This window comes from Enhydra lutris, unplaced genomic scaffold, assembly GCF_002288905.1.
Source record: "Enhydra lutris kenyoni isolate GAN:26980312 unplaced genomic scaffold, ASM228890v2 scaffoldscaffold20, whole genome shotgun sequence".
Lineage (NCBI taxonomy): Eukaryota > Metazoa > Chordata > Mammalia > Carnivora > Mustelidae > Enhydra > Enhydra lutris.
In genome coordinates, this window is record NW_019154104.1 from 29492297 (window position 1) to 29518133 (window position 25837).

Below are 25837 nucleotides of genomic sequence, written 5' to 3' on the forward strand. Positions count from 1 at the left end.
GCAAGGGCCTTAATCTTTTTTTTTTTTTTTTTAAGTTTTTATTTATTTGTCAGAGAGAAAGAGCAAGTGAGCACAAGTAGGGAGAGCAGCAGGCAGAGGGAGAGGCAGGCTCCCCACTGAACTGGGAGCCCAGTGTGGGACTCCATCTTAGGACCCTGAGATCATGACCTGAGCCCAAGGCAGCCACTTAACTGACTGAGCCACCCAGGCATCCCAGTCTTTTTGAGGCTTAATTAGTTCATCTGCACACTGGGAAGAACTCTGATGTAGGGTTCCATGATGCAGGGAGCTTGTTTTCTTGACTGTTGTATCTCCAGTTCCTGGAGGAGAGCTGAACACGTCGTAGAGGCTTAAGCAGCACGTGTAAATGAACGAATGAGCCCTGCTCAGTCTGTCATGCTCCTGTGGGCCTCCTTGAACTTCAGGGGGTTGGAGAGTCTAGGGAGTGATCTTGCCTGCATGCCTTGGCCCTTCCTCCCACCTCTAGCTCATGCAGGAAGCATCCCTGGGGGTGATGGAGGTGGCAGTCTTCGGGCTTTGAGGATGGTAGCTGGGAGGTAAATCAAAGCTGTGGTTCCTCCCCATCTATTGAAATGCTTGCTTTTACACTCCAGGTAGTGGCTTTGGACTGATCCTTGCAGCTGTGCCTTTGTTTATTATTTATTTATAAATCATAAATCCAGAAAGGATTTCGGGAGGCTTATGGTAAAATATACGAATACAGTAAAGCTGTTAAAAGAGAACAGACCATGGGGTGCCTGGGTGGCTCAGTGGGTTAAAGCCTCTGCCTTCGGCTCAGGTCATGATCCCAGGGTCCTGGGATCGAGCCCCACATCGGGCTCTCTGCTCAGCGGGGAGCCTGCTTCCTCCTCTCTCTCTGCCTGCCTCTCTGCCTATTTGTGATCTCTGTCTGTCAAATAAATAAAATCTTAAAAAGAAAACCAAAACAAAACAGAACAGACCATGAAAATCCACCCTGAAAAGAGGAGACACATAAATCAAGTTCAGAGCTGACCACTGTTCCCAGGCTGGTGCCTTCCATCTTCCTTCGAGGTTCCTGCAGCCCCAGGGCAGGGTGTGGGGATGGGAGCCAACAGGAGAGGCTTTGGGTGGGGATGTGGACTCGCAGGACGTGGACTTGCAGGACGGTGGAGCTCAGAGGAAGCCAGCTTCTTCTAGGGCCCTGTCTTGGCTGCCCTGTGATGAGATCCAGGGGTCAGATCGGAGGCCAGGGGCGGTGGGGTGCAGCAGGGCTCAGGGCGACAGCCAGCTCCAGGAAGCGCCGTGGGGATTACATGCAGCCGTGTTTGACCCAGGACCTGGCACTTGGAAAGTGCAGTCATGAATCTCCCTGTTTGGGCTGGGGGGCCTGTGGTGAATGTCGTCCTGGGCGGAGGGCTAAGTTCCTTCATTCATGCCCCCATGTTCAGAGGAGGTGCTGCTAGAGGGCAGGATGGGGTGCCCTGTGTGCCCTCGGCTCTGTGCATACTGATGCTGTCTGCACTGAGCGTGGCCTGATCGTTATTATTTGAAAACACTTACAAAGTTTGACACGAACGGAACATACTTTTTAATTATTTCCCAGCTTGTCTCTGGCAATGCTGTTGTCAAGGAAACCAAAACCTTGGGAAAGCTTTTCAGCTTCCGGGTCGGAAGAGGATACTTGTACAGCGCTTATGTCTGTGGAAATGGACCTGTCATTCTGTAACAAAGTCTGTTTTTGAAAGGACTGGCTTCCTTCACTTCTTACAGATACAACCTTTTTGACCTTCTAACACAAGATGCAAGATTGTGGTTGGTGTTTTCTCTTTCAAAAGAATTGCAGGCGCTCGTGACTCGGTTCATTCATTCAGCATCAGATGCAAGAGTTCGGTGCCCGGGGCAGGAGCGGGATACGGAGATGGTTATGGTGTCTCACCCTTCCTTGAAAGGCTCTGGGACTCTGGGAAAGAGAGACTGGTAGACGGATACTTACAGTGTAGCATCATTCCTGTTCTCAGGGAGTGGAGGATAAAACGCTGTGGGGCACAAAGGACAGCCCCAAGGGGGCAGTGCCAGGGAGAGTCACAAGGAGTCTCAGAGGACGGGTGGAAGTAGTTCTGTGGCAACAAGATGGAAGAGCATTCTGGGCCGAGGGAACAGACTGTGCCAAGGCTGGAGGGTGTGGAGGACTGTGTTGCCAGCCGCAGACTGCAGGGGTGTAGGGTGAAGGTGCTGGCCTTGGACATGTAAAACAAGGGAGCAGGACTGTCTGGACAAGACTTGGGAGGCAGGAAATCAGGAGGGCGGTGGAAGAACAGAATCTGTTTTTAGAAGGACTGGCTCCCTTCGCTTCTCGCAGATAGAACCTTTCTGACTGCTCATGGAGGGCCGTGAGGTCGGGAGGGCGGGTTGCTCAAAGCTGTCCTCATTCCGTTGTCCAGGGCCCTTGCTCCTTGATGCACGGGGCACGTCACGTCTTACAGCTCTGCTCCGGAGGGAAGGGATACTGCTAACACGTCTTGAATTTAATCATTGGCTTCTGCTGCAGGAGTACCGCGTTTAGTGTAACATGTCAGCCAGAATTCCAGTAGAACTTGATGATAGTTAAACCCTATCAAGGGCATTGGTTTTATATGAAAAAGATAAATCATTGTTAGAAAAATAGGAGTCTTGTTTTTGAACAGCCCTTGTTATTTTTTTAAAACTTTGGAAAATAGATTTATAGACGCGTCGTAAAATCCAGAGTTTCTATGTACCTATCACCTGCCATCCCCTCCACTTTATGTAATCCTGGTGCATCTGTCAAAGCTAAGAAATGAATATCAGTATAACTTTGTTAACTACAGGGTAGAGTTTTTCAGGTTTCCCCAGTTTTTCTGCTAATGTCCCTTTTCTGTTTCAGGATCCAACCCAGGATCTGACGTTGCTTTTAGAGCCCTGTTCTTTTTATTGTTAACGGTTTTGTGGAGAGGGGTGGGGGCAGGGAGCAGACTGAATCTCACCCATGGAAGGTTTTCGCCTTAATGAGGCTGAACACGCTCACCTCTCATGGGCCTGTTGTCCCCCCTAACTGGCTGCTCTAGTACTAACACGTCTCCATTTCCTCCCCTTTTTTGCTGTTTTCCTGTTGGATTGAACCTAGCCAGACCTGTGGGCTTGTGTTAACCTTCATTAGGGCTTGGAGTTGGACCTCTCTTCGGCTTCCCCGTGTTTACCAGATGAGTGTGTCTTGAAGTGGTGACTGGGAGTGAAGTGTGACTGACCTTTAGTGAGGGAAGCGAGAACATTCTTTGCACATAGGTGGATGCACAGCCTCAGACAGAAGTCCCTGCTTTCCTTTTGTCCCTTCCTTGGGTCACACTCCTCCGTGCCTTTCCCCTTCTCCCAACTTCTCCTTCACCATTTCCATCCTGCTTTCTTGGGCCTTCCCCCATGCCTACCCTGCTCGCCTTCTCTTCTCTGCTTTTCCCCCTTGCCCTCCCCCCTTCTGTTTCTCTCTCTCCCTCTCAGGCTCCCATGCCCTTCCTCCTTTCCTTTCCCGCAACAGGCCAGTGAAGCTGTTGCCACGGAAACAAGCCCAGCAGAAGCTCTGCTCTGCTTTCTGGATGCTTCTAACGATGATGATGACGCAGATACTGTTGAATTCTAGAATCAGCTAAGCCCTGGCCTGTGGCCTCTGGAGTCCTTTCATTTTCCAGAGGGCAGACCGGTGCCACAGCTTATAATTCTGTTCAGTAGATGGTCATTTTTGATTTGGAAACTTCAGAATTTGAGTAATCATTTCCCCCTTGCTTTGGAAGACTGGTTGCAACCAGTGTGAAAAACACTCAGCTGAATTTCGTTATATGAAGAGGGAAACCACCGCACAGAAGGTGGTGGCTCTGTAGGCTCCCCGAGTATCTTAACTTTCACGTGGGAAGTGGGTCTACACATTTGCTGAATTCTTGAGATGGTGACTGCTTTTAAAGGATGTTGGGGGACAGGGAACACATAATCGGGGTCCTAAAAAAATCTTCTGATACTTAGTTTCACTCAACAAATGTTCTGGGACGAGTTGTGGGTCCAAGCCCGGAGAGGGGAGGCTGTGCTTGAGCCACAGATCTGGGTGTGTGTGTGCGCGTGTGCGTGAGCGAGTGGGGTGTGGCCGGTGCTTTAGGGCGGAGTCGCTGGCACCTCCTGGCATCTGTCACAGTAATCCACTGAGCCCGGCCTCATCAGTCCTGCGGAACAACCTGCGTGCCCGCACGTTAACTAGGCTTCGGGGGCCCTCGGAGGGCTGTTGGCTTCTGGGCCTTCGTGGGGCTGGTTTGTAGCGGTGGTGGCCTTGTTCCTTCCTGTTTGCTCAGGCTTGACTGAGGCTCAGCTTGTTGGCATTAGCCGGGATTTGGAGTTGGGCCACTGAGCCAACACCACCTAATAGCCCGGCAGGGAAGAGTTAGTTTGCGGATTATGTTAAAGTTAGTACTTATTCCCAAAGGTAGCTTTGCTTAATAAAAACCTTAAGCCTTTATTACTGTGCTTATGGGTACCCTGGCTCCAGGGTGTAAAACTAAGACTTATAAAACCCAAACGCTATTTGTGGAAACGCGAAAACGTTGTCGTTAATAGAGAGTGTGATAAAAAGCCACGGCTCTTCCCGTCTGTGCCTAAATGGTCTTGCTGCACTTGGGTCTTTTTATTTTCCTACTCATTCCAAAGCTTATTTAAGTATCACCGTTCAGTAGTGAATTTTAAAGGAAGGAAGCTTTGGTGTGTGAATAACTTTACAACTACCCGCCGTATTTCTAGTCAGTTGCTGTGACTTAAGTTGATGATGGCCCCCACACAGCAGTCACTAATGGATGATAATCTGGAGTGTTTTTGTTACTGTTGTTTTTATTTTAGAAGAAAGGTTTGAAATTAGCATAGTAAATCTCTGTGGGATCTTTGCAAATAAAAGAATATTCACGTTAAAAACAACTTTCAGGAAAGATGTATGGTAATGAATAAAACATCAGTGAGTGAAAATAAGCGTGTTTAATTATTCAAGTAGAAGTAGTAATTTAAACTAATTATTGCTTGCGGATTTCATAATTCAGTTTTTGTCTCGCAATAATATTTCCTCTGGGCCTGCGGGGAGCATCAGCGGCTGCGGGAGCAGGCAGGGCCTCTCCCCCTCCCCCGAGGCCGTAGCCTCTGCTGCACTGAGCTGCTTCTGCCGGGCCTCTTGGTGGCCGCAGCCCTGCCTGGACGCCCCCTTGCACCACCTAATTAAGTATTTCCTTGCTTATCACCTCTGGTTGCTTTGGGAGTCTCAGACCAGTCCTGCCCACGAGTTTTGAGTGCCCTGGGGGCTAGACCTCTCTCTTCCCCACCAGTGTCTTAGGCTTCTTGCCCCTCCCATAGCCCTGGCGGGAGTGACCCCGAGCCCACATCCCCGTGTCCCCACTTCCCTGTGATGCAAGTCCTAGCCTGTCTGGGCTCCTCAGGTTCTGTCTTCTCTGGATGCCCTTCCACCCCACTCCCGGGCCCTGCTGGACGACCGCTTCCTTCTCCCCATAGCTTTGTACCGGTAGGTTCTTGTGCTCCCTTTAAAAAAAAAATGTTTTGTTTTAAATTTTTTTTCTTGTTTTTTACTTTTCATTTTGTTTCTATTCTAAAAGAAAAACTTCATAGAGAGGAACTGAAAAGTACTGGAGAGTTTAAGAAGCAGGGGCGTGATGAATGACCCCTGACTCAAACTGCCCGCAGCTCTCTGTCCTCTTCTCTGTACGCTGGCGCTGGCCCTTTCCCCCTGGAGCTCTCGGGTGTCATCACAGACTCCTGGGAGGGGCCCCATATCATCCTCCTAGGTGCCTCTTCCTGGGGTGTGACTGCCATTAGTAGGTGCTGGTGAAGGTGTAGCAAATGCCAGTAGTAAATGCTGGATAGTACTTTTGCTCAATTGTGCGAGGCTTTTTAAAAACCCAGTTTTGACTGCTCTTCTTATGACTGCCTGTGATGGCATGGTTGGGGGAGAGCTTTCTGTCCCTCTCTTTATTGCACAGATGCTGCCTGGAACAGATCTTGGCAATTCAGGCAAATTACTGTTCTACCCCTCAGAAGGTAAAGAGAAAGGTTTCTATCTGTGACTTCTTCTGAGTGCCCTCTGTCAGAAGGTAGTGGCATCTGCTCTCCTGACATGTGATGGCCGCTATTACCTCCGTATAACCACGCAGCACTCCCTCGCATGCCCAAAGCTTTCCATCCATCATGTCAGGAAAGACAACCTTTATTTAAGATGCTTTTCTCCCCTTTCCTTTGTTATTACTTTTTCCTAAAAAAATCACCCTCTGACTTCACCGGCATGATCTGGGCAAGTGAGTGACTCATTCTTTGTGGGATTATTACTGTGGACAGGGACAAGACAGGTGGGCCGCGGGGGATCGAGAGAGCAATGAGCTGGCTGTCAGGGGCCAGGAGTCCGTGTTGTGGATCTGCCGTCCACCAGCTGAGGCCCTGAGCAAGTGAGGTCAGCTCTGGCTCTGGTGTCTCATTTGGAGAACACAGAGGTTTGACTGTGATCTCCAACGGCCTTTTATGTGGAGCGGTTTTGTGATCTCCAAACTACCTTTAGCTAAATGAGGTAATAGGTGGGTTATAGGTGTCCCTCCCAAGTCTTCCTGCAGGGTTGCTAAATGAGTTTTCGGGATTCTGAATCAGTTTTCTCTCCATGTGACCTCCAGGGGACGTCATTAAGCAGGTAGAGAAGTTACTAACATCTGTGGCCATAGCGGAGCAAAGTCATGGGATGAAGTGAAATGCCAGGGGAGAAGCCTAGGCGGCCGGCCTCTGGGGAGACCCACTGGGAGGATACCCTTATGTCAGGAGGTCCTTTCCTCCCCAAGGAATTGACAGCTGAGTTTCACTACATGTGTGAATCTGTCTTGAGTAGCTCAGGGCTTGCATACCAAAAGTGCCCAATAAATGTTTGTTTGGGTGAGTTAAAATTTCCTTTGTAGACCCAGTCTGATCCCTCCTGTTTGATTGTAAGTTTCCTCAAGGGGAAGAAACCATTTCTCCTTACTTCATTTGAAAGCTTATTTTTAAGAATAGAAGTACATAAATTTTGGTACAAGATTAAACACGGACAAATAGATGTATGGAGAAAAATGGGTCTTCTTCCCCTCCACCCCATGTGCCACTAGGTCCCCTGCCCTGGCTCTGGAGGATCTGTTTCTTGCTCATCTCTGCATCTTAGGGAGTACCCAGCCCCCCGGCAAGAAGTAAACCTGCCTTGGGCTCATTTGGATTAGAATGACCTGGCCACCTTTCCAACAAAAGCATTTATGGCCAAATATTGAGGGAGTGAATTGGATGCAAATCCTCAGGAATTATTGGGATCAGTGGGACTCCTGGAAGGAGCTGGGCAGGCTTGTGCTTGAACTGTGGTTCTCTGTAGGGTGCCTAGGGAAGGTCTTTGGCCTTTCCCGCCTGTTTTCTTGTGAAGTTGGGCTGTCGTGCTGAGTCAGCAAGATGGCAGCCCTGAGTGATGCCCGGAGCTCAGCATAGGCACGGATAACTCTTGCTTCCTTTCCCATGCTTGAAACTGAAGATGGAGAATGAATGTGCATCATTTCAAAACAATAGTGTAAAATCAATGTGGAGGTGTGATTCCATTAATAGATAAGTGATTAACTCAACTTTTTAGGAGCCCATTTGTTGCCCAGAGTGAAGCTGGCTGGAATGAAGCAGAATTAGAGTGGCAGGCCTCCTCTTCTAACTGAAGCGCACATGAAGTGCCTGGCCCTCAGACTCGCACCGGGATGATTGCTGCGATCAATATTCCAGTTTGCTTGGCCGGCAGCTTCCAGGGGATCAGGAGGGATGATGGACCTAGAGAGGCACCGCCAAACAGAGCATTAAGTTAATTCCTGTTGGCCTGGCTTCTGGCCTGCCTGATGAAGGCCCTGAGTAGAAGGGTGCTGTGCCAGCATGGACTTCATCTGGTATCACAAGAACTCAAGGTGGTCGGCTTCCTAAGACTGAATTTTGTTAACGATGACAGCTCCCATATGCTGAGATCCCACTCTGTGCTCAGCTCAGTGCCTGGCATCGTATACACAGTGAGTCCGCCTGAACCCCCTGTGATGTCAGTAGCATGCCCATGCTGCGGCCAAGGGGGCTCGGGGGGCCGAGGAGCACGCCACTAGCAGGCAGCAGAATTGGGCAGGAGACCAGGACTGTTTACTTCCACAGCCTAAGTTCTTTCCACTCCCCCATGTGGCCCTGATGGGGCTCTCCCAAGGCTTGGAGGCTCCAGCTCAATCAAACCATGTGGGCTGAGGCTTGAAGCAGAGGACAGAGGAGGGAGGTTTGAGGTGCTCATTCTCATATTAGAGGTGTGTCCCAGCACAGAGGCTGGGAGGGACTGGCTTTGGAGGCCACTTGGATTGTTCGGTATCGACGGTGTGGGCTTGGGTGAGGAGTGTAAGGCAGGTGTGATTCCTGTTCTGGGTGCCAAGGTGGGGTAATTCAGTGATCCACTAAGAAAGCAGCCGCCATCCGCTTACTGTGCACTATGTGCTGGATAGCCCCACTTTCCACAGGTCACTCTGGGCATTTTCTCTTCATTTTGCAGGTGAAGGGGAGACTGAAGCAGATGGAGTCTCTATTTAGTGTGAAGAGGTGGGAGTTGAGTGGGGAAAGCCATGTGGCAGCAGGGTGGCTGATACCACGTCCCTCTCAGGTGGCTTGCCCAGGGTCACACTGCTGTCAGGTGACAGAGTCATAATCCACCCCCCCCTCCAGCTTCACTAATTCCTGTCCCTTGGAACCTCCAGAGCTAGTGCCTGCCATATGTGTGCAGCCCCTACCCCCATCTTCTCTTTGTGCCCTGGGCTGAGCTCTTTAAGGTCAGGGCTGCAACTTCTGTGCTCTCGACCTTAACACTGAGTGGTGCCAGTAGACATTTGTGTCGTGAGTGCGTGAATGAATGCATGAATGAATGACACACATGGGGATAGAGAAAGAGGGGCAGGCCCTGGGCAGTTGGACAGATGTGAAACATGATTTAAAGATGGGGTGGTAGGGGCACCTGTGTGGCTCAGTGGGTTAAGCCTCTGCCTTCGGCTCAGGTCATGATCTCAGGGTCCTGGGATCGAGCCCTGCATCGGGCTCTCTGGTCAGCGGGGAGTCTGCTTCCCCCTCTCTCTCTGCCTGCCTCTCTGCCTACTTGTGATCTCTCTCTCTCTCTCTGTCAAATAAATAAATAAAATATTAAAAAAAAAAAGGTCAAGGGGCGCCTGGGTGGCTCAGTGGGTTAAAAAAAAAGGTCAAAATTCTTGAAGGAGGGGGTAGAAAATAAAGCAGAACTGACATTAAAAAAAAAAAGAAAAGATGGGGTGGTAGATCTATGGCTGCTCCCCACCCCCCTCTGGTGATTCAGAGCTGCTCCCCAGTAGAGGGTTGATGGGCAGGACTGAAGGTGCTGAGTGCGAGGAGCCTGACTCATTAGCTCCTGGTGTGGAGTCAGCAGGATGGCGGCAGCAGTTCCAGGGCGGAGTGGGTTATGCCCAGAAGTCCTGCTGAAGTCCTTCCAGGGGAAGAAGATAGATGCTGGGCTGAGCTGGTGGTTAACATTGTAACAGTAACAGGAGAGTTTCTGAGAGTTTAGGTAATGATACATACTCAGCACTCAGACATTTAATTTGCATCGTGTCCTATATTCCAGAAAAATTGCTTCTACTTTCTTATTGATGTGCTCACATTTTTGGCGTAATTATCCTCCTTTGACACGAATAATCCCTTGTTTACTCTCGGGTCCACATGCCTCTCATAGTCCAGGAGGCAGGAAAAGCCTTTAAATCCAAAGCCCTAGCCATGTCCCCAGCTCAGGTGCGATAGGGATTGGAAACTCGGTTTGGCTGAGATAAGTGGGACCGGCTTCCTGGGTGGGGGCTCTGGGTTTCGGATGGGGCCCGCAGCGGTGGTGGGCACGGGCGGAGGGATGTCTTTACACTCCTCCGCTGCCTTCTTCAGGTGGCCTTTTGGAGGCTGGTACGTTTCCAGGGCAGCAGCTACCGGTGGCTGCGCATTACGTGAAAGCCGGAGAAACCCTTCGCATCAGATGCGCCCTGGGAGCTCTGGCTGTGTTCTTTCTGCAGGTTTTGGTGCGGCTTTCCCCTGAAGCATGAAATTATCAAGAGGCAGAACCACAGTTTCACACTTTAGGGCCTGAATAGGACCCAATGCCCAGTTTTGTTAGATCAAGTCTGTTTGTCCGAGGTTGGACGGGGCCTCTTCCCTGAGAATCCGAGGTGCTTGCTGCGTGTCCAGGCAGATAAATTGAGACAGCCCTTGGGAAGGATGCTTGGCTGGTGTTGGGAAGCAAAGAGGAAGAGAGCCACACCGGTTGGGTGGGAGAAGACATTTGAGCTGGCCCTGGGGCAAGGGCCAGTGGGGCTGGGAGAGAGGCAGTGCTGGCTGAGGAGGGCCCTGGGGCCCAAGCACAACTGTTTGTTCAGCAGGCACAGGGGTGAGCGCTAAGGTAGAGAGTAATGGCAATATGGTAATGGCCGGGGTGTGGGGTGCTGTGGCCAGGGCTTTGTGAGCCACGGGGGTGAATCTAGAGCTTCTCCTATAGGAACTGAGAGCCTTGGAAAGTTTGAGAACGGGTGGTTGTGGAATTGGAGGGAAAACTCGTGGGGAGGCCTCCCATGATGCTTCTGTGCTATAATCTGGGCCCTTAGGATACAGCGAATAGGGGGAGGGTTGTGTTAGCCCTGACTTTAGATAGTTCTGCCTCTATTCCCCCTCCTTTATTACAGACTCCCAAGGCGTAAGTATAAATGCAGTTACAGTTTTGGGGCTTGAAAATGCCTCCATTTATTGAAAACCCACTTTTACGTAGATTGAATTCCAATATTGCTCAGCCCCGTGTGGTAGTTAGGGCTGAAGAGACCTGAGATGGGGAAAGAGCCACAGTTCAGGCGTCCCCCCATTCTCTCAGAGCCATTCCTTTTTCTTCCAGTCCCACCCCCACCTCTCCCTCTCCCCCCTCCCCCGCCACCCCAGTCTCTGAAGCCCAGGGTTGGGGGCGGTGTATAAATATTAGGAATATTTACGTAGGCCTGCATGGGATTCAGTGACGCAGCTGAGAGCCACAGAGCGTTTGGTGACTCATCAGACCTTTCCAAACACTTGTGATATTTTGCTGCTCTGAAGGGAGGAAAGTAATTAGCAGTTAGCGCTGGTAGATGACGCGGGAAGGATACGCAAACCTTCCCTGCTGGTCTTTTCTGTGCCTCGGGTATTTGTGTTTTTTTAAAGCTATGTGAATTATTTTCTTTTTAATAATGTTTGTTTTCTTCTGATTATTAAAATAATGTGTGCTCATTGTAGAAAATACATAAATGCATTAAATAGGAAATAAAATGCATGAATTATTTTTCCATTACGGTCTTATTAAGAATGTTTTGCTTCTGCGCAGGAAATTTGGAGCACTAGACTTATTTTATTTGAGGGGCTTGTGAGATGAGTCACATCGATGGCTTGCAGCCTATGCTCTGGGGGCTTCAAGGGCTCCATGGGGATTTTGGGGGGGCTGCCTCTGGGGAGGGTGAGGTAGGGGCCTTGAGACACGGTTCCCCCGCACCCCACCCCAGTAGTTCTGCACTGTCTGTGTCACAACCTGGTTTCTTCACATGGCTGCCTTTGAGCGAATGGCTCCATGGCTTATCAGGTTGGGGACTCAGTGATCCAGACCCAGCCTGTAATTTTCTAAGTGAGGAGTCTGAGGACACTGGGAGATGTGCCTGGCCTAAGGTGACATGGTGGCTCAGGGCTAGTCTTTGTGCTTTCTGACTCTACATTCATTGCCTTTTGGAATATGCATCCGTTAGAAATATTAGCAGTTAAATTTGAATGTCATCGTTATGAGCTCTGTCCTCATGCAGAGGCCCCCGGAAGCTGATCAGGGGTCTCTAGAGGGCTTGCTCTTGAAGGAAGTGGAGGCCTACAAGCAGCTGGTGCTCGAAAAGATGAAAAGTAAAAGCCCCATCATCGCTGTTAGGCACACAAAGGGGGAGAAATTGCTCTGGGTGATCCCTGGTTGTATGAATAATGAGAAGAAATTAAGTAAAGGCCGTGCTTCCTGACACTGATGTATTAGAACATGGAGTAACTTTCTACAGGAAATTGGAACAGGAATCCCTTTAAATTGAATTTGAAGCTGTGACTAGTAAGCCTACCTTGGCCCTGCGTGTCCTAATGCAAGTTCAGTAAGCAGTTTCCTGGGTAAGAGTTAAGTGCTTTAGGGGTACAGGTTAAGGCCGAGGCCAACATGGCGCACGTTAATAAATCGCCTCTCCCGTGTATTGTCTGTGAAGACGCAGAAGAGTAATTTGCTTCCCGCAGAGCTGTGCCAGAATTCTCATACTTCTTTTATTAGATTTTTGGCCCAATACATTTGTTCCCTCTCATTGGTTTTGTTGATAATAATTACCCACCCCCCTTCCATCTCCCCATGGACCTCTCTCAATTTTAATTGTTTGCAATAGCCTCAAAAGTTCACCATTTTAGAAAATAGGTGTTTTAAAATAAGAATACTCCGGGACAGAGCCCTTCTGAGTTTCCAGAGGGAGATAGTTAAAGCTCTATTTTAAAAGTGATCTTGGGGACCGCAGCCACTGAGAAGAGGAAGAAGCAAGAGCTGCTTCCATCAAACATGTAAGTGCTAATCCCTGGCCTCGGGGAACTCTCTGGGAACCCTTCTGGAGTTTGGATATGCTCAAGGGCCTCCCATGGAGGGTGGAGGGTATAGAGCACGGGCCTCCCATGCTGCTTCTGTTTGGCTCTTGACCCTGCAGCCCAGGGGAGGAAGGACATTTATGACAGCAGCCACCACTCATTGAGGACCTGTGGGGCGCCAGACACCATGCCGGGGCCAGCTCTACTAGCTCACAGACTAATAGATTAATTCATTAACAAGCTAATTATAAATTGCAAACTGCTATTTATTGGGAAATGGAGAAAAATGGCCAGTGGGTAGGGGAGAACCCCTGGAAGATGCCGTGCAGGCAGAGATTGGAGATGTGAGAAGGACTCAGGAGTGTGAAGCAGAGGGAACAACCAAAGGACCATCGTGGGCAGAGGCTGAGAGCAGTGGCGTGGCGAGCAGCAGCGCGCAAGGCCGGACTTGTCCTCCAGTTGTCTTTAGAGAAGATGTTTTCTTTTCTTTCCTTTTCTTTCTTTCTTCCTTCCTTCCTTCCTTCCTTCCTTCCTTCCTTTTTCTTTCTTTCTTTCTTTCTTTCTTTCCTTCTTTTTTAAGATTATATTATTTATTTGCCAGAGGGAGGGGGAGAGCACAAGCAGGGAGAGTGGCAGGCAGAGAGAGAGGGAGAAGCAGGCTGAGCAGGGAGCCTGACGCAGGGCTCCATCCCATGACCCTGGGATCATGACCTGAGCCAAAGGCAGACGTTTAACCAACAGAGCCCCCCAGGCATCCTGTGAAGATGTTTTCTTCATAGTTGAATGTGTAAAGAGTTTCTCAGATGACAGCACACCGTCCTAATTCCGGACTACAAAGCGTAAGACCTGTAAGTAGGTCTTTGGATACTTTGCCCACCACCTAATTTGTTTGAATGTTTGCCTGCCATGCACGTGGTCTGTGGTAGACCAATTAATGGCAGCTGAGTTTGTGAGGGGCGTGTTGCTTTGTGTTGGCCTTGAACCATAGCTCTGTAATTGGGCTTGAACCTTAGCTCTGTAACCTCTTGGTGCCTCAGTTTCCCCATCTATAAAGTAGAGAAAATCATACAGACAGCCTTAGATTTTCTCAGTTCACAGTGCCCTTTGTGTCACAGTGACCCCCCCTCCCCCGTTTTCCAGGCCCAGACAAACACACAGCAGTCCTCTGGTCCTGCTGACGAAGGTGTTAGGGCCAGACGGTGAGTAGTATTTGGGTCCCAGCAACCTCACACCTGCTGGGTACACACAGGTTCTCAGATGTCGGAGGCTGGTCGGGCACCGCGCCCCTCCTTTCAGGTGATACTTGTTCTTTATCATGATAACTGTTGGAAACCCAGCTTTGCAAAGATACGATGCCGATGCTGTTAAAAGAAATGCATAGCGATCTAATGTTGGAGTGGTTAAGAACCTCAGCTAGGGGGCGCCTGGCTGGCTCAGTGGGTTAAAGCCTCTGCCTTCGGCTCAGGTCATGATCTCAGGGTCCTGGGATCGAGCCCCGAGTCGGGCTCTCTGCTCAGCGGGGAGCCTGCTTCCTGCTGTTCCTCTCCCTCTGCCTGCCTCTCTGCCTACTTGTGATCTCTGTCAAATAAATAAATAAAATCTTAAAAAAAAAAAAAAGAACCTCAACTACTAGTCTGCATGGTGTTAACAGATACTGCTGTGTTTTCTTTAAAAAGTTAAAAGTGTCCCTTGGCACCACTGTGAGTTTTCTGGGGTTCCCTCGGGTGTCTTGTGCACAATTTGGGAACTGCAGTGGTATTTGCTTTGTGTGGTTTTGTGAAAGTTGAATGAAATGATCCACAGAAATGCTCAGGGCACTGCCCGGTGTTAGGTGCTTAGTCATTGTTGCTGTTCCTCCACCTCCGAGGTTCCCTTTAGCTGGTGTAGGAATGTGTCCTGTGAGCGGGGAAGACATGAATCTTTTTCTTTTTTTTTCTTAAGATTTATTTATTTATTCAAGAGAAAGAACGAGCAGGAGCAGGGGGAGGGGCAGAGGTGGAGGGAGAGGAAGAAGCAGATTCCACACGAAGCATGGAGCCCAGTGCAGGGCTTGATCCTGGGAACTGAGATCATGACCTGAGCCAAAGGCAGATGTTTAACTAACTGAGCTACCCAGATGCCCTTCATTTTTTTTTTTCTTTTTTAAGATTTTATTTTTTTAAGTAATTTCTGTACCCACTGTGGAGCTTGACCTCTCAACCCCAAGACCAAGAATCACCTACTGCTCCGCCTGAGCCAGCCAGGCACCCCAGGAAGACCCTGATCTTGAGGATGTCTAGGGAGGGGTGTGGTATTGGAAAAACAGCATTTTAAAAATCTGTTACAATAGGTGATTTTAAATATGCATGTGAAGCTGTAAGTTAATAAATACATAGATATTTGATTATTTTTTCTGTATCTCTACAAGATGGTCTCTGGCCTTTTTCTTTTGTTTTTAATCTTACCATTGGAAAAATAAGGGAGGTCCCTGCGGTTTGCCTTAGATTTGGAGTATTAGCCAAGGGGAGAGTGGTTTGTGTTGAGGTTGGTGATTTAGGTAGAGATCAGATTGTGAGAGGTCTCTATGACATGCTTGGCTTTAGGATTTTATTCAGAATGAAGCAGAAAAAGCCATTGACAGTTCAAATTAAAAAAAATGAGTTAACTTTTAAAATATTTTTAAAGATTTATTTATTTATTTATTTGACAAAGAGAGTGAGAAATCACAAGTAGGCAGACAGGCAGGCAGAGAGAGAGGGGAAGCAGGTTCCCCGCTGAGCAGAGAGCCCGATGCGGGGCTCAATCCCAGGACCCTGAGATCATGACCTGAGCCGAAGGCAGAGGCTTTAACCTACTGAGCCACCCAGGCACCCCATGAATTAACTTTATCGAGGTAATTTACATACAATAAAATGCACTCATTTTCAGGGTACCTTTGGATGAGTTTTGAGAAATCCCTGTACTTGTGCACACACCCTCCCCTGACCCCATCAAGATGGAGGACATTTCTACCCCCCGGAAAGTTCCTAGCGTCCTTTATCAGTCTATCTCTTCCTTCCAACCCCAGCCCCAGGCAACCACTGATCTGCTTTCTGTCACTAGAGATTAGTTTTGCCTGTTGTAGAATTTTATATAAAATAGAATTATACAACATGTAATTTTCTGGGTCTGGCTTCTCTCACTTGATGTAATGTTTGTGAGATTTATCACTGTTGCTGTGAGCCTCAGTCCTCTTCGTTGCTGAATAGTATTCCGTTGGGTGAAAAGACCACATTTTATTTATCCATTCAGGGGCTGATGGGCATTTGGTTTGTTTCCAGTTTGGAGATATTAGAAATAGTACTTAAAAAAAAATATTTGTTTATTTGAAAGAGAGAGAGCGCGTGCGAGCTCCAGCGGGGGAGGACAGAGGGAGAGAATCTTCAAGCAGACTCCCTGCTGAGCACCAGCCCAGGCAAGGTCTTATCTCAACCCAAGAGGTGCTGACCAGAGCTGAAATCTAGAGTTGGATGCTTAACTGACTGAACCACCGGGCACCCATAGAGGTAGTACTTTTTTGACCACTTATGTGGGCCTTTGTTTTCATTTCTCTTCGGTTAGTATCTGGGGGTAGAACTGCTGAGTTGTGTGGTAAGTATGTATTCAACTTGGTAGGAAACCTCCTGTTTTGAGCAGGGGTGTGATGTTTCTTTATTTGCATCTTTTAAAAAAATTTTTTTTAAATTTTTATCTTTAAAAGGTTCCTTTGTCCCAGGACGCCTGGGTGGCTCAGTTGGTTAAGCCGCTGCCTTCGGCTTGGGTCGTGGCCCAGGGTCCTGGGATCGAGTCCCATATCAGCCTCCTTGCTCAGTGGGGAAACTGCTTCTCTCTCTGCCTCTGCCTGCCACTTTGCCTGCTTGTGCTCTCTCTCTCTCTCTGACAAATAAATAAATAAAATCTTTAAAAAAAAAAAGGTTCCTTTGTCGCTGGAGAATGGGCTGGGCTGGAAGCAGGGGGAGCTGTGAATTGGCTATTAGTAGTGTCAGGCGAGTGAGGCCAGTGGCTGGATGGGAATGACAGAGGAGGCATGTCTGGCTCTGAGGGATGGTTTGGGGGCAGAGTAGCTGGGGCTTGGTGATGGATTGCATGATGCTGGGAGTCACAGGTGACTCTAGGTGGTCGGGCAGAACTGGGAAGACCCGGTTACGTTATATCTTGGAGGCTCATTTCTCTTCTGCCCAATGGCACTGGAAAGTAGATGATAGTTTTGTTTTCTAAATAAGAAAAGGGGAGGAAATGCTCCTATGGGAGGCAGGCAGCTAAAGATGTCCAAGCGCAGGTAGGAGTCATGGTGGCTGCCTGCATGTGATGCCTGCTGGGGGACGGTACTTGGGTCACTCACATCTCTGCACAGCCTTTTGAGCAAAGCCATGAGCAGTTAATTTCCTCTGGCCTCGCTTTTCAAAGATGTTTATATTGCCAGCAGTTTTGGAAGATTAGAGATAGTGTCTGCATTTGGAGTGGATTTACTTGTATTCCAGAAATAAAGACAGTGTCTCCCTCCAGGAGAGAGGTTGGTCAGGTTAGTTGCAGCCCCTTATCTAAGATGGGGTCTTCCTGGCACCAGGATTCCCATTCTGTAATGCGTCCCACTCTGCAGGTCACACTTGGCCTTCACCGAGTCACCCTGGGGGAATGGGGACTGGGAACGCGTGCTACATTCTTACTCTGGCTACTACCGTTGGTATAAGTGATGAACTGTTTTTTGTCTCTGACCTGGAGTCTCATGTCTTCTGCTGGTGTGTGTAAAACCGTGACAGACCAACTTGCTCGTTGGCTAGCAGGGTGATCTCAGAGCCTATACAATTTTTTTTTGTTTGTTTGTTTGTTTTAGAGAGAGAGAGAGAGAGAGAGAGAGAGAGAGAACGTGCTCAAGTGAGGGAGAGAGAGAGAATCTTAAATAGGCTCCATGCCCAGCAGGGAGCCTGGTGCGGGGCTCATCTCATGACCCTGAGATCCTGACCTGAGCCAAAATGAGAGTCAGATGCTCAAACCGACTGAGCCGCCCAGGCGCCCCGGAGCCTCCGCAGTGCAGCTGGCTGTGTCACCTCTTCCTCCCTGCCCTGCTGCTGTTCTTTCCTTCTGCATCTCTGTTGATGCTGCTGCCCACGTCTTTGTTGAGTACCTGTTAGTGGCAGGGAGAGGGTCAGGGGACAGTGGGAATCAGACACATAGGGTTTCAGTCCTCACGGAGCAAATGTTGTTCCGCCTTTGCTGTTCAGTCCGTTGCTAAGTTGTGACTTATCTATTCGCCTGATCTCATCCTCTCCATCCGCACTGCCTGTTGATCTCTCTCTGTGGGCTGTGTATCTTCATGGTGGCTGCAAGGGCAGGAATCTGTCCTAGGGAAGGGCCTGGTCCGCTTCCTGGCAGCAGTAGGTGCCCGGGTGGTGACCGCCGTTGGTACCATGTTATTGTTAAGTCTCATTGTCGCTCCTGGATGTAAGCCCTTGATTTTGCCCCAGCCCATTGTATGGAATGTGGCCCAGAAAATGCAGGATGCAAGCTAAGCCCTGTTTCACCTTCCCCGGTGGCTGGGTGGATCACCAGCCGCCTTCCGTGAGCCTGAGCTATTCCCGGTTGGTGTGGTTGCTGCTCCCCAAACATGACATATCCCTCTGTGCCTTTGTCTTTTCCTTCCTTCTTTTTCAGCCGAAGTCCTGTTTATCCCCCAGGACTCAGCTGCACGTTCCCCTTCTTTCTGTACCTTCCTTAAGGTTGCTTTTCTCCCTTACTCTAGGCCAGCGTAAACTACAGCCTGGCGCACCTGACCTGCCTTTGTGCTCACTGGGAAGGGACTGCTGGGGCGTGTGACCCCAGGGAGCAGCACATTGAGGTCACGGGCTGTGTGAGAGACTCTAATCTAGCAGGCATTTGGGGCTTACATGTACGATGCCGTGCCTTGGCAGCCATGAGCTGCCTGATGGAAACTGAAGAGAAAATGCCACGGTACCCATCCCAGGGAGAGCCCCCCACACCAGCCGTGGTCTGGACCCATGCTGGCCCAGGGGTAAGATATGGGCCAGTGACTTGAAAATCTCATTATTCCCCAAAGCCTGTGACTTGGCAGCATCATTTAACCTTGGAGGAAAGAGGAGGAAAGAGTCTCTGCAGGACAGTCCAGCGACACCAGACCAGGGGGTGAGCCTCGCTGAGCCAAGCCTGACTCCTACCCGTGACCCCCTTCTCTGTGGGCATGGGGGAGCAGGCTGCTTCACACCTGGGCTGTTCTACGGGTATGTTCCGTGGCCAGTTCTGCTCATAGCCTCACCCATCTGTTACTGTGGGCGTTTCCTGTGCCAGCCCTGAGCTGACGCCGGCTAAGGGAGCAGCAGCCACACCTCCAGGAGCTCTTGGGCAGAACACTTTGCGCACGCCAGTCCTTTCCATACTTCAGTCTCCCGATCACCCAGTGAGGTCGGGAGAGAGGACCTGAGGCCTGCAGAGCTGGAGGTGGAGCAAGGTTTGCAGCTAAGCCCTTTCCCACGGCTTGGTCCTCCCCTGGAAGGTCCCGAACAGCCAGGCTATTGCCCCATCCACCCCCTCCCTGCTGTGAGGCTGCTGTGAGCCATTTTTCCTCTGCAGGGAAGGAAGAGCTGCCTGAGTGTTACCTCCTCTTGCAGATAGGGGTGCTAGAGACCGAGTCTTTTCCTGGTTGACTGCCAGCGAGGCATGGAGAGTGAGCCAGGAGCACGTCTCCTGGACCTTGATGCTGTGTGATGTGTCTGCATGACAGATATAGAGCCATGAGCCCAATTTCTCCCTGACTTCTTGCTCGCTGCGGTGACCCTGAGCTGTTCCTGGCCACTGCTATCCACCTTCCGTCACCTCTGTCACGGATGGGCTTGTCATGGGGACTGATTCCCCCCCACACTGGGGGGATGCTTAAGCTCTGTGCATGTTCTTTTAGATTGGCATGAAGGCCATTATTGATGTCCTTATGTCGTACTTTCTCAGTGCCCCTGATTTTGTACATCGTACACACAGGGACCACCCCCGCTGGCTTTCTGACTTCCACGCAGGTATGAAATGGAAACATTTGACCCCTGGTTGTGGTAGTCTCAGCCAGGAAGATAAAGGGCAGGTTTTACGGTTTTATGGGACAGCCATGGGGTTCACCCTTGGGCCACATTTAGTGAGGGAAAGTCCCTTCCCCCTCAGGTGGGCCCGTGAGGGTGGTTGCCTGTCCTCTGTTTTCTCGGGACTCTGGCCTTCACATGCCATGCTCTAGGAAAGTTGTTTTCCTTCTCCGTGGGGGCCTTCTGTCTGTGGCTTCCCGGGCTCGTCTTATTCCCACCTGCCTCTCACTTCCTTCCCCTGCTGTCTGCCCTATAATGTGATAGCCTTCTCAGGGAGTCTTCAAATGAACAGTTTTTAGAATTGTTGAAAGCTCTGTTGGAAAACAGAAAAGGCTATTTCATGGGAAGATGATGACCTTATTAACTATAATTAGGCAATTCACAGAGGTTTCCAATATAGTCCAGCATCTTGCCTGGTTGAAATGGGGGGAAAATTCTGTGGTAATGTCTTTGGGGATGTAATAGTCTTTAACACATTACCAGTTTAATTTCTTCTAGAAGGTTTGGCAGCCTGGCGTTTTCATTTAGAAAGCCAAGGTATAGTTTTACAGTCATCCACATTAATATAATAATTACAGTTTTGAGCAAGTAATTTCAGACACTGACATCAAGAGTTGTTTTAATAGCTGGAGGAAGATCTCGGGTAAGGAGGTGGAACCTCACGTCTCATCTCCCATGAATGGCGTGACATTGCAAACACAGGCAGTTCACGTCCCCAGGCTAGGCTTTGTGTTTTGGGCCAGGCATGTAAATGTGCAGAAATTCTTCCTGCATTCGATCCTCTGAGAACAGACATAGTCGAAGTTAATGGGGAATTTTCTTCTCTGAAGATTTCTCCTGGCTCCTCGTGTCAGGTGCCCCACGTGCTGGGGCTGTGTGAGAAGGCAGCAGGGAGTGGAGAGCGCCTCGGCACCCCAGCTGCGTCTCCCTCGCCCAGCTGTGTTGCCCAGACCTCTGAGGACACCCAGAGGCCTGCAAGCTGCCGCCTCCTGGGCAGGCAGGCCCTTCCAACCTCCATGGTCCTAACCCCTTCCTCCCCCACCTCTGTTTGCGGGCTCAGGCATCCCAGCCCACAGCAGATAACTTGGGTTTGGTGTTTTACCCTTTCCTCGTGAACATATTTTTTGCAGTTCTCTAAACATTATTCGTATATGATTTTGGATCCTGTTTTTGAAACTTAATCTCTATCCCTATTTTTACAGCCTTCAAAATAGTCATTTTCTTTCATGTGGTTGTACCACAATTTACTAAATTGCATCCCTATTGCTGAACATCGAGCTTTGTTCCAGCGGGTTTTTTATTGTTGTTTTATAGGCAAGACTTCAGTGATCATCTTTATGTACATAATACTTAGCTTCTGTGTAGTTATTTTCTTAGGCTTGATTCCTAGGGCCACAATTACTAGCCAAGACTAAGAACAACTTTTTTCCTTTTTAAATAAAATTTTTCGTATTATGATAATAGTATTTAGCAAATAGAAGAAGGTCGAGAAAGGAAACTCAAGATGGTCAGATTCCTTTTGCCATGTTCACTACCGTGTCAGCTAGGAGCGCGTTAGGCTGCAAATACCAGGAGACCCACTGAGCGCTGCGGCTTAGCAAGGTAGAGGCTGACTGTCTCCAGGACTGGTTTCTGGGTGAAGCCATGTCCGGAGGCACCCTAGGTGTTTTCCTCCCACTGCCCTCCCGTTCCGGGCCATGTCATGTCTGTCCCCTTTCTCCTCCTCCTCTTTGTCCCCAGGCAGCTTTACCCCACCTCTCCACTGCCTCTTCCACTTCTTACACTGGGTGAGCCTTTTTATTTCTGCTTGCTTTTGGTCCTCAGACAGCGTCTCATGCATTTGGGGCCATTATAGTGAGATATTTACTTCTCCTTTTTTTGCCTGTCTTGACTTTGCAACTGCCTATTTGTGACATACCATTCGGTCAAGGCTGAAATTTTAGTAGTGCTAAGGCAGAGAAAAGAAGAGTGCACTCCAGGACTAGGAAGGAGCTCATCTTTCTTTCTAATGGGATTGTCATCTTTTATCCTGTGTTTGTAGTCCTGCCAAGCCCTTTGGGTTGGAAAATATCCTTTGTTCTCTGCTTGGTTCTCTTACTCCAGGGGAGGGAAAAGACTCTCCCTGGGGCCTCTCCATTCCTTTGATTAGTCTTGCAAGGCAAAGTCTGTCAAGTGCCCACCGGGTGTAGGGGGACTGTGAGTGCTGGCATTGCCTTCAGGGAGCTCCCGGAAGAGTGGAGGAGACAGCAGAAACACAATTACTGTTACTCACATAAACCAAGCCAAGCGGGCATAGAAACGAGTGATTTGTGACTTACTCTAATCCTACAGAAAATAAAAGGTAATAAAAGACTCCCATGGACCCAGCACCAGATTTAGCAGTCACTAGTGTTCCACCATATTTGTGTTAGGTCTCTCTGTTTTGTAAGGAGTAAAGTATCGCAGCTGTAGCTACCGTCCTGCCTCCCTCGCGTCCCGGCAGTGGCTCCTCTGCTGAGGTTGGCGGTGTGCTCCTGAATGCTGGCTGCTGTGTCTGACATGAACAGTATGCAATACTAGCTTTATATTTTAAAGACTTAGAGAAATGTTACCACATTCAGTATTCTTTTGTAGTTCGTAAACACGAAACATGCTTTTGCAGATTTTCCACACACACGCGCACATCTGTTTGGAACATTCATTTGTAGCGGCAGTGCAGTATTCCTCTGTGTGGATAAACTAGAGTTTATTCATTCCTCCACTGGCTGAAGGTTAAATTGTTCTTACTCTTTTGTCTCGTGGTAACAACATGGCAGTGAACATGTGTTCCGGGTACCTACTTCCATATGCTAAAGCCCCTGCGGACTTAGTGACTTCAAACGGTGATGTTGTTTTGTTTATGAGCCTGCAGTTTGGGCTGGGCCTAGTGAGAACTCATCGGCGTTCCGCTTGGTGTCATGTGGGGTGGCTTGAGGGCTGCCGTAGCTGAAGGTGGTTCTGCCTGTCTGCTGGGTCTCTAGCTGTGTTGTTGGCCGCAGCACCGCCTGTGGCCTCTCCATGTCACCTGGGCTTCTTCTCGACACGGCAGCGAGAGAGGCAGGCCACAGCTGGGTCGTCTTTATGAGCTCGGCTCAGAAGGCAGGCAGCCTGTTTGCTGTGCACGGTGGCTAGAAGCAAGTCTCTAAGGCTGGCTCCGTTATAATGGGTGGCGTCCCAGAGGGTGCACGGCTGTTTTAAAACCAACACCCTTAGATGGGCGTCCTCGTATGCACCAGCAGGAGGTTCGCAGACCCCTCAGGGTGCACGCCCTGGTGTTCAGGTGGCATGTGGCCAGGCGGCTGCCCTGGCTCAGGACGGTGACGCCCCCACAGTGCTTAAGAGCTCCATTCCTTCACACCCTCTCCTGCACTTGCCCTTACAGAGTTTGATTGCGGCCCTTCTGGGGGGTGTGAAATAGGATCTTGTTGTTTTAATTTGCCTGCCCACCGGTGAGGCCGAGCCCACCACTGCCCTCCTGGGATGGTGTTGGATTCCCTCTCCCAGCTGGTCGCCCTTAAGAAGACAGAAACGTCAAAGTGCTGTGTTTTTGGCTTATGATGTCAATTTTTCAAGAGGGAAGTGGTGAGTATCCCACAGAGTTTATTGCAAACTATGATGAAGACCTTGGAGTTACTATTGGTATGACTCACTTATGAAAAAAATATGATTTCAGTGACTGCAGGCTGTCTCTGTAATGTGAGGGATTTTCATTTAATCTCTCACCTCTCTGTAATTTGCCCAATTTAAAAATGCCCCGAAGCTTGCTTTCTCCTTGTCTGGGAGTCCTGTTCTTGCTATGTGTTATCACAATAGTATTAATAAGAAATGGTGCCAATGTGTGTCTCTTTTCGAGTTCTTGCTGTCTCCATGGTCATTTAATTACTTCTGGTACTGATTCCTCCCACTCTGGTCTCCTGCTAGAACAGTCTTTGCGGGAAGCTTCCGGGGAGAATGAACTGGCTTGCTGTCAGGGCTCGGTAGGCCCTGGGTTAGGACGCTCACTGGACCCTTGAGCTGGATTGGGGTCCCCTCTGGGCCTCATGGCACCCCATTGCTCAGTCACACCTTGTTTAGTGACACCACGAGATCACAGTGGGCAGTCCATCACCATTAGGTCTGGCAACAGAGCCTCGTACCTGGGAGCATTCAGGAAATATGCACTGAGCCAAATAATTCAGAATGCTTAGTTGTAATGATCAGTCTGACCTACTGCCTCTTAAAAACATCTGGAGAAAGGCCACGTCTGCCCAAGAGCTTTAAAATGAATTTCTAAGCTTTCCTTGAAAAGTGAACTTTTGGCTACTTTTAAATTTAATCAGGTTCTGTCTGAACACTCTGTGCGTGGCTTGCTAGAGAACATTATCTTCTCTGCCGCTCTGCGAAGGGCTGTTCGGCTTCTTATCTGTGTTTAGAACCAGAGCCTCTGCTGCGGAAATGAAGCCTCGTCTGTGTGCCGAGTCCGCTCAGACCCTCTCCAGACGTTCGGAAGCAGCCTTTGCATCCAAAGCAGGGCCCTGGTGAACCAAGTGCGCTGGCCAGATCTTCTGGATTGGGTGGGTGTGGTATGTCCTCCCAGTGTCGCTGGTGCCTTGCAGCGGGGCACAGGTCACTCCAGGAAGTGCAGGGGGGTCATTCACCCAGGCCAGGCTCGTGGCTGGTTCTGGGGAGGCTGGTGACCGGTGTTGCGTCACAGAACGGGGGGACAGCCAGTGCTGCCACTGCCCATCTCACCGGGCTCTGCCTGTACCAACCAGAGTGGGTATACATGAGGAATTCATTATCTCTTGTTCTTAGTGGAGGAAGGCTTTGGGGTGTGTTCATTTCCTCTTTTGTGGAAAGCTGCTAGGTTGGCCCAGGCTAGTTGGGCAAGGCCTCCTGGCTGGTGGAGTAGGTGCCCCCGAGCCCAGGCACTGTCAAGGCCATACCGCTTACGGGGAGCTGAGTTTCAGAGCCTGTGGAGTTTTCACACCACATTCTAGGTGCCAGCAGAAGTCTAACGGGGGCAGGGTGTTAGCTCCATTGCTGTGACAAGTTTGTTCACGGCCTAACGGTTTGTACCGTGTAAACAGACACCAGCGCCTGCTGTCCTGATCCAACCTCAGGCCTCATTTGCATATTGTACTCTTGGCTGTGGGGGACCTACCCACTGAGCCCTGGGCCTTTTCACCGATGACCCCGATGTGACTCACCTGTGCTTAGCTGAGGGGCCCTAACCACCTCTGGGGTCCCGAAGGTGAGGACTTTTCCCTTGGCTTGGTGTCTGGGCTGGAGCAGCCTGGGCCTTGGGGGCCAGCCTGGCTTCTGGGATCAGCCTTTCCTGGTTAGGGTCTTGGTTTCCTAGTCAGTGAGATTCAGAAGTTGGGCTGATCTCAGGGCTCCTTCCCGCAGCAGCCACCACCCTTACCAGCTAGGGTGCACCTGCTAGGGACCAGACTCTGCTGGGCGTCTCACAGCCTCGCAGAGCAAGAGTTTAATCATTCCATTGTGCTGATAGAGAAACTGAGGCCTGACGAGCTGACACCTTCCCTGCACACGTGCTTCTTCTGCCTGCCTCTCATGATGAACGGTAGCTTGCCTGTTTGGTGACTTCCCTGTAGCCTACCCCCGCCTGCTGTCACCGCATTGGGTATATAGCCTGTGGCTTCCCTCTGAAGGGCCTCTTGGGTCTATCTCCTTCAGTCTTCATTGATACCCCCTCAGTCCAGGCCACCACCCTTCCTTACTGCAGCCTGAGAAATGTTCTTCCTTGCCTCCCCCTGTCTCCCTAGGCAGCCCGAGTCAGCGTGTCCCTCACTAGCCTCATAGCCTGCAGGGCCCCAGATCAGGCCTGCTCTCCTCAAGGTGATGTTTGCCTGCTCTCCAGCCCGCTGCCCTCAGTGTGCACATCTAAGGGCTCCCGTGGGCCTGAGCTGTGACAGGGTGGGGCTGTCACTTGTGCTGACCAGTGCCTAGCACGGGGGAGGCATGTAGCAGATAGTAGGGAGTAGCCGTTGGGCAAGTATACCAATGTCGCTGTAGGGGGTACAGCTGAA

General features: G+C 49.9%; 1 protein-coding gene across 2 annotated transcripts in view; it reads left to right on the forward strand.

Annotated features, from left to right (window-relative positions):
- LOC111148769 (WD repeat domain 25) overlaps positions 1–25837 on the forward strand; it is a 140885-nt gene that overhangs the window by 17481 nt on the left and 97567 nt on the right. The window contains exon 1 of one of the 2 annotated variants that reach the window (XM_022505568.1): positions 1599–1670. The exons of the other annotated variant lie outside the window; for it this stretch is intronic. Within the exon in view, the coding sequence (XP_022361276.1) occupies positions 1599–1670 (72 nt within the window). Of the gene's footprint in view, positions 1–1598; positions 1671–25837 lie in introns of those variants that run through there. 2 annotated transcript variants of the gene reach the window in all.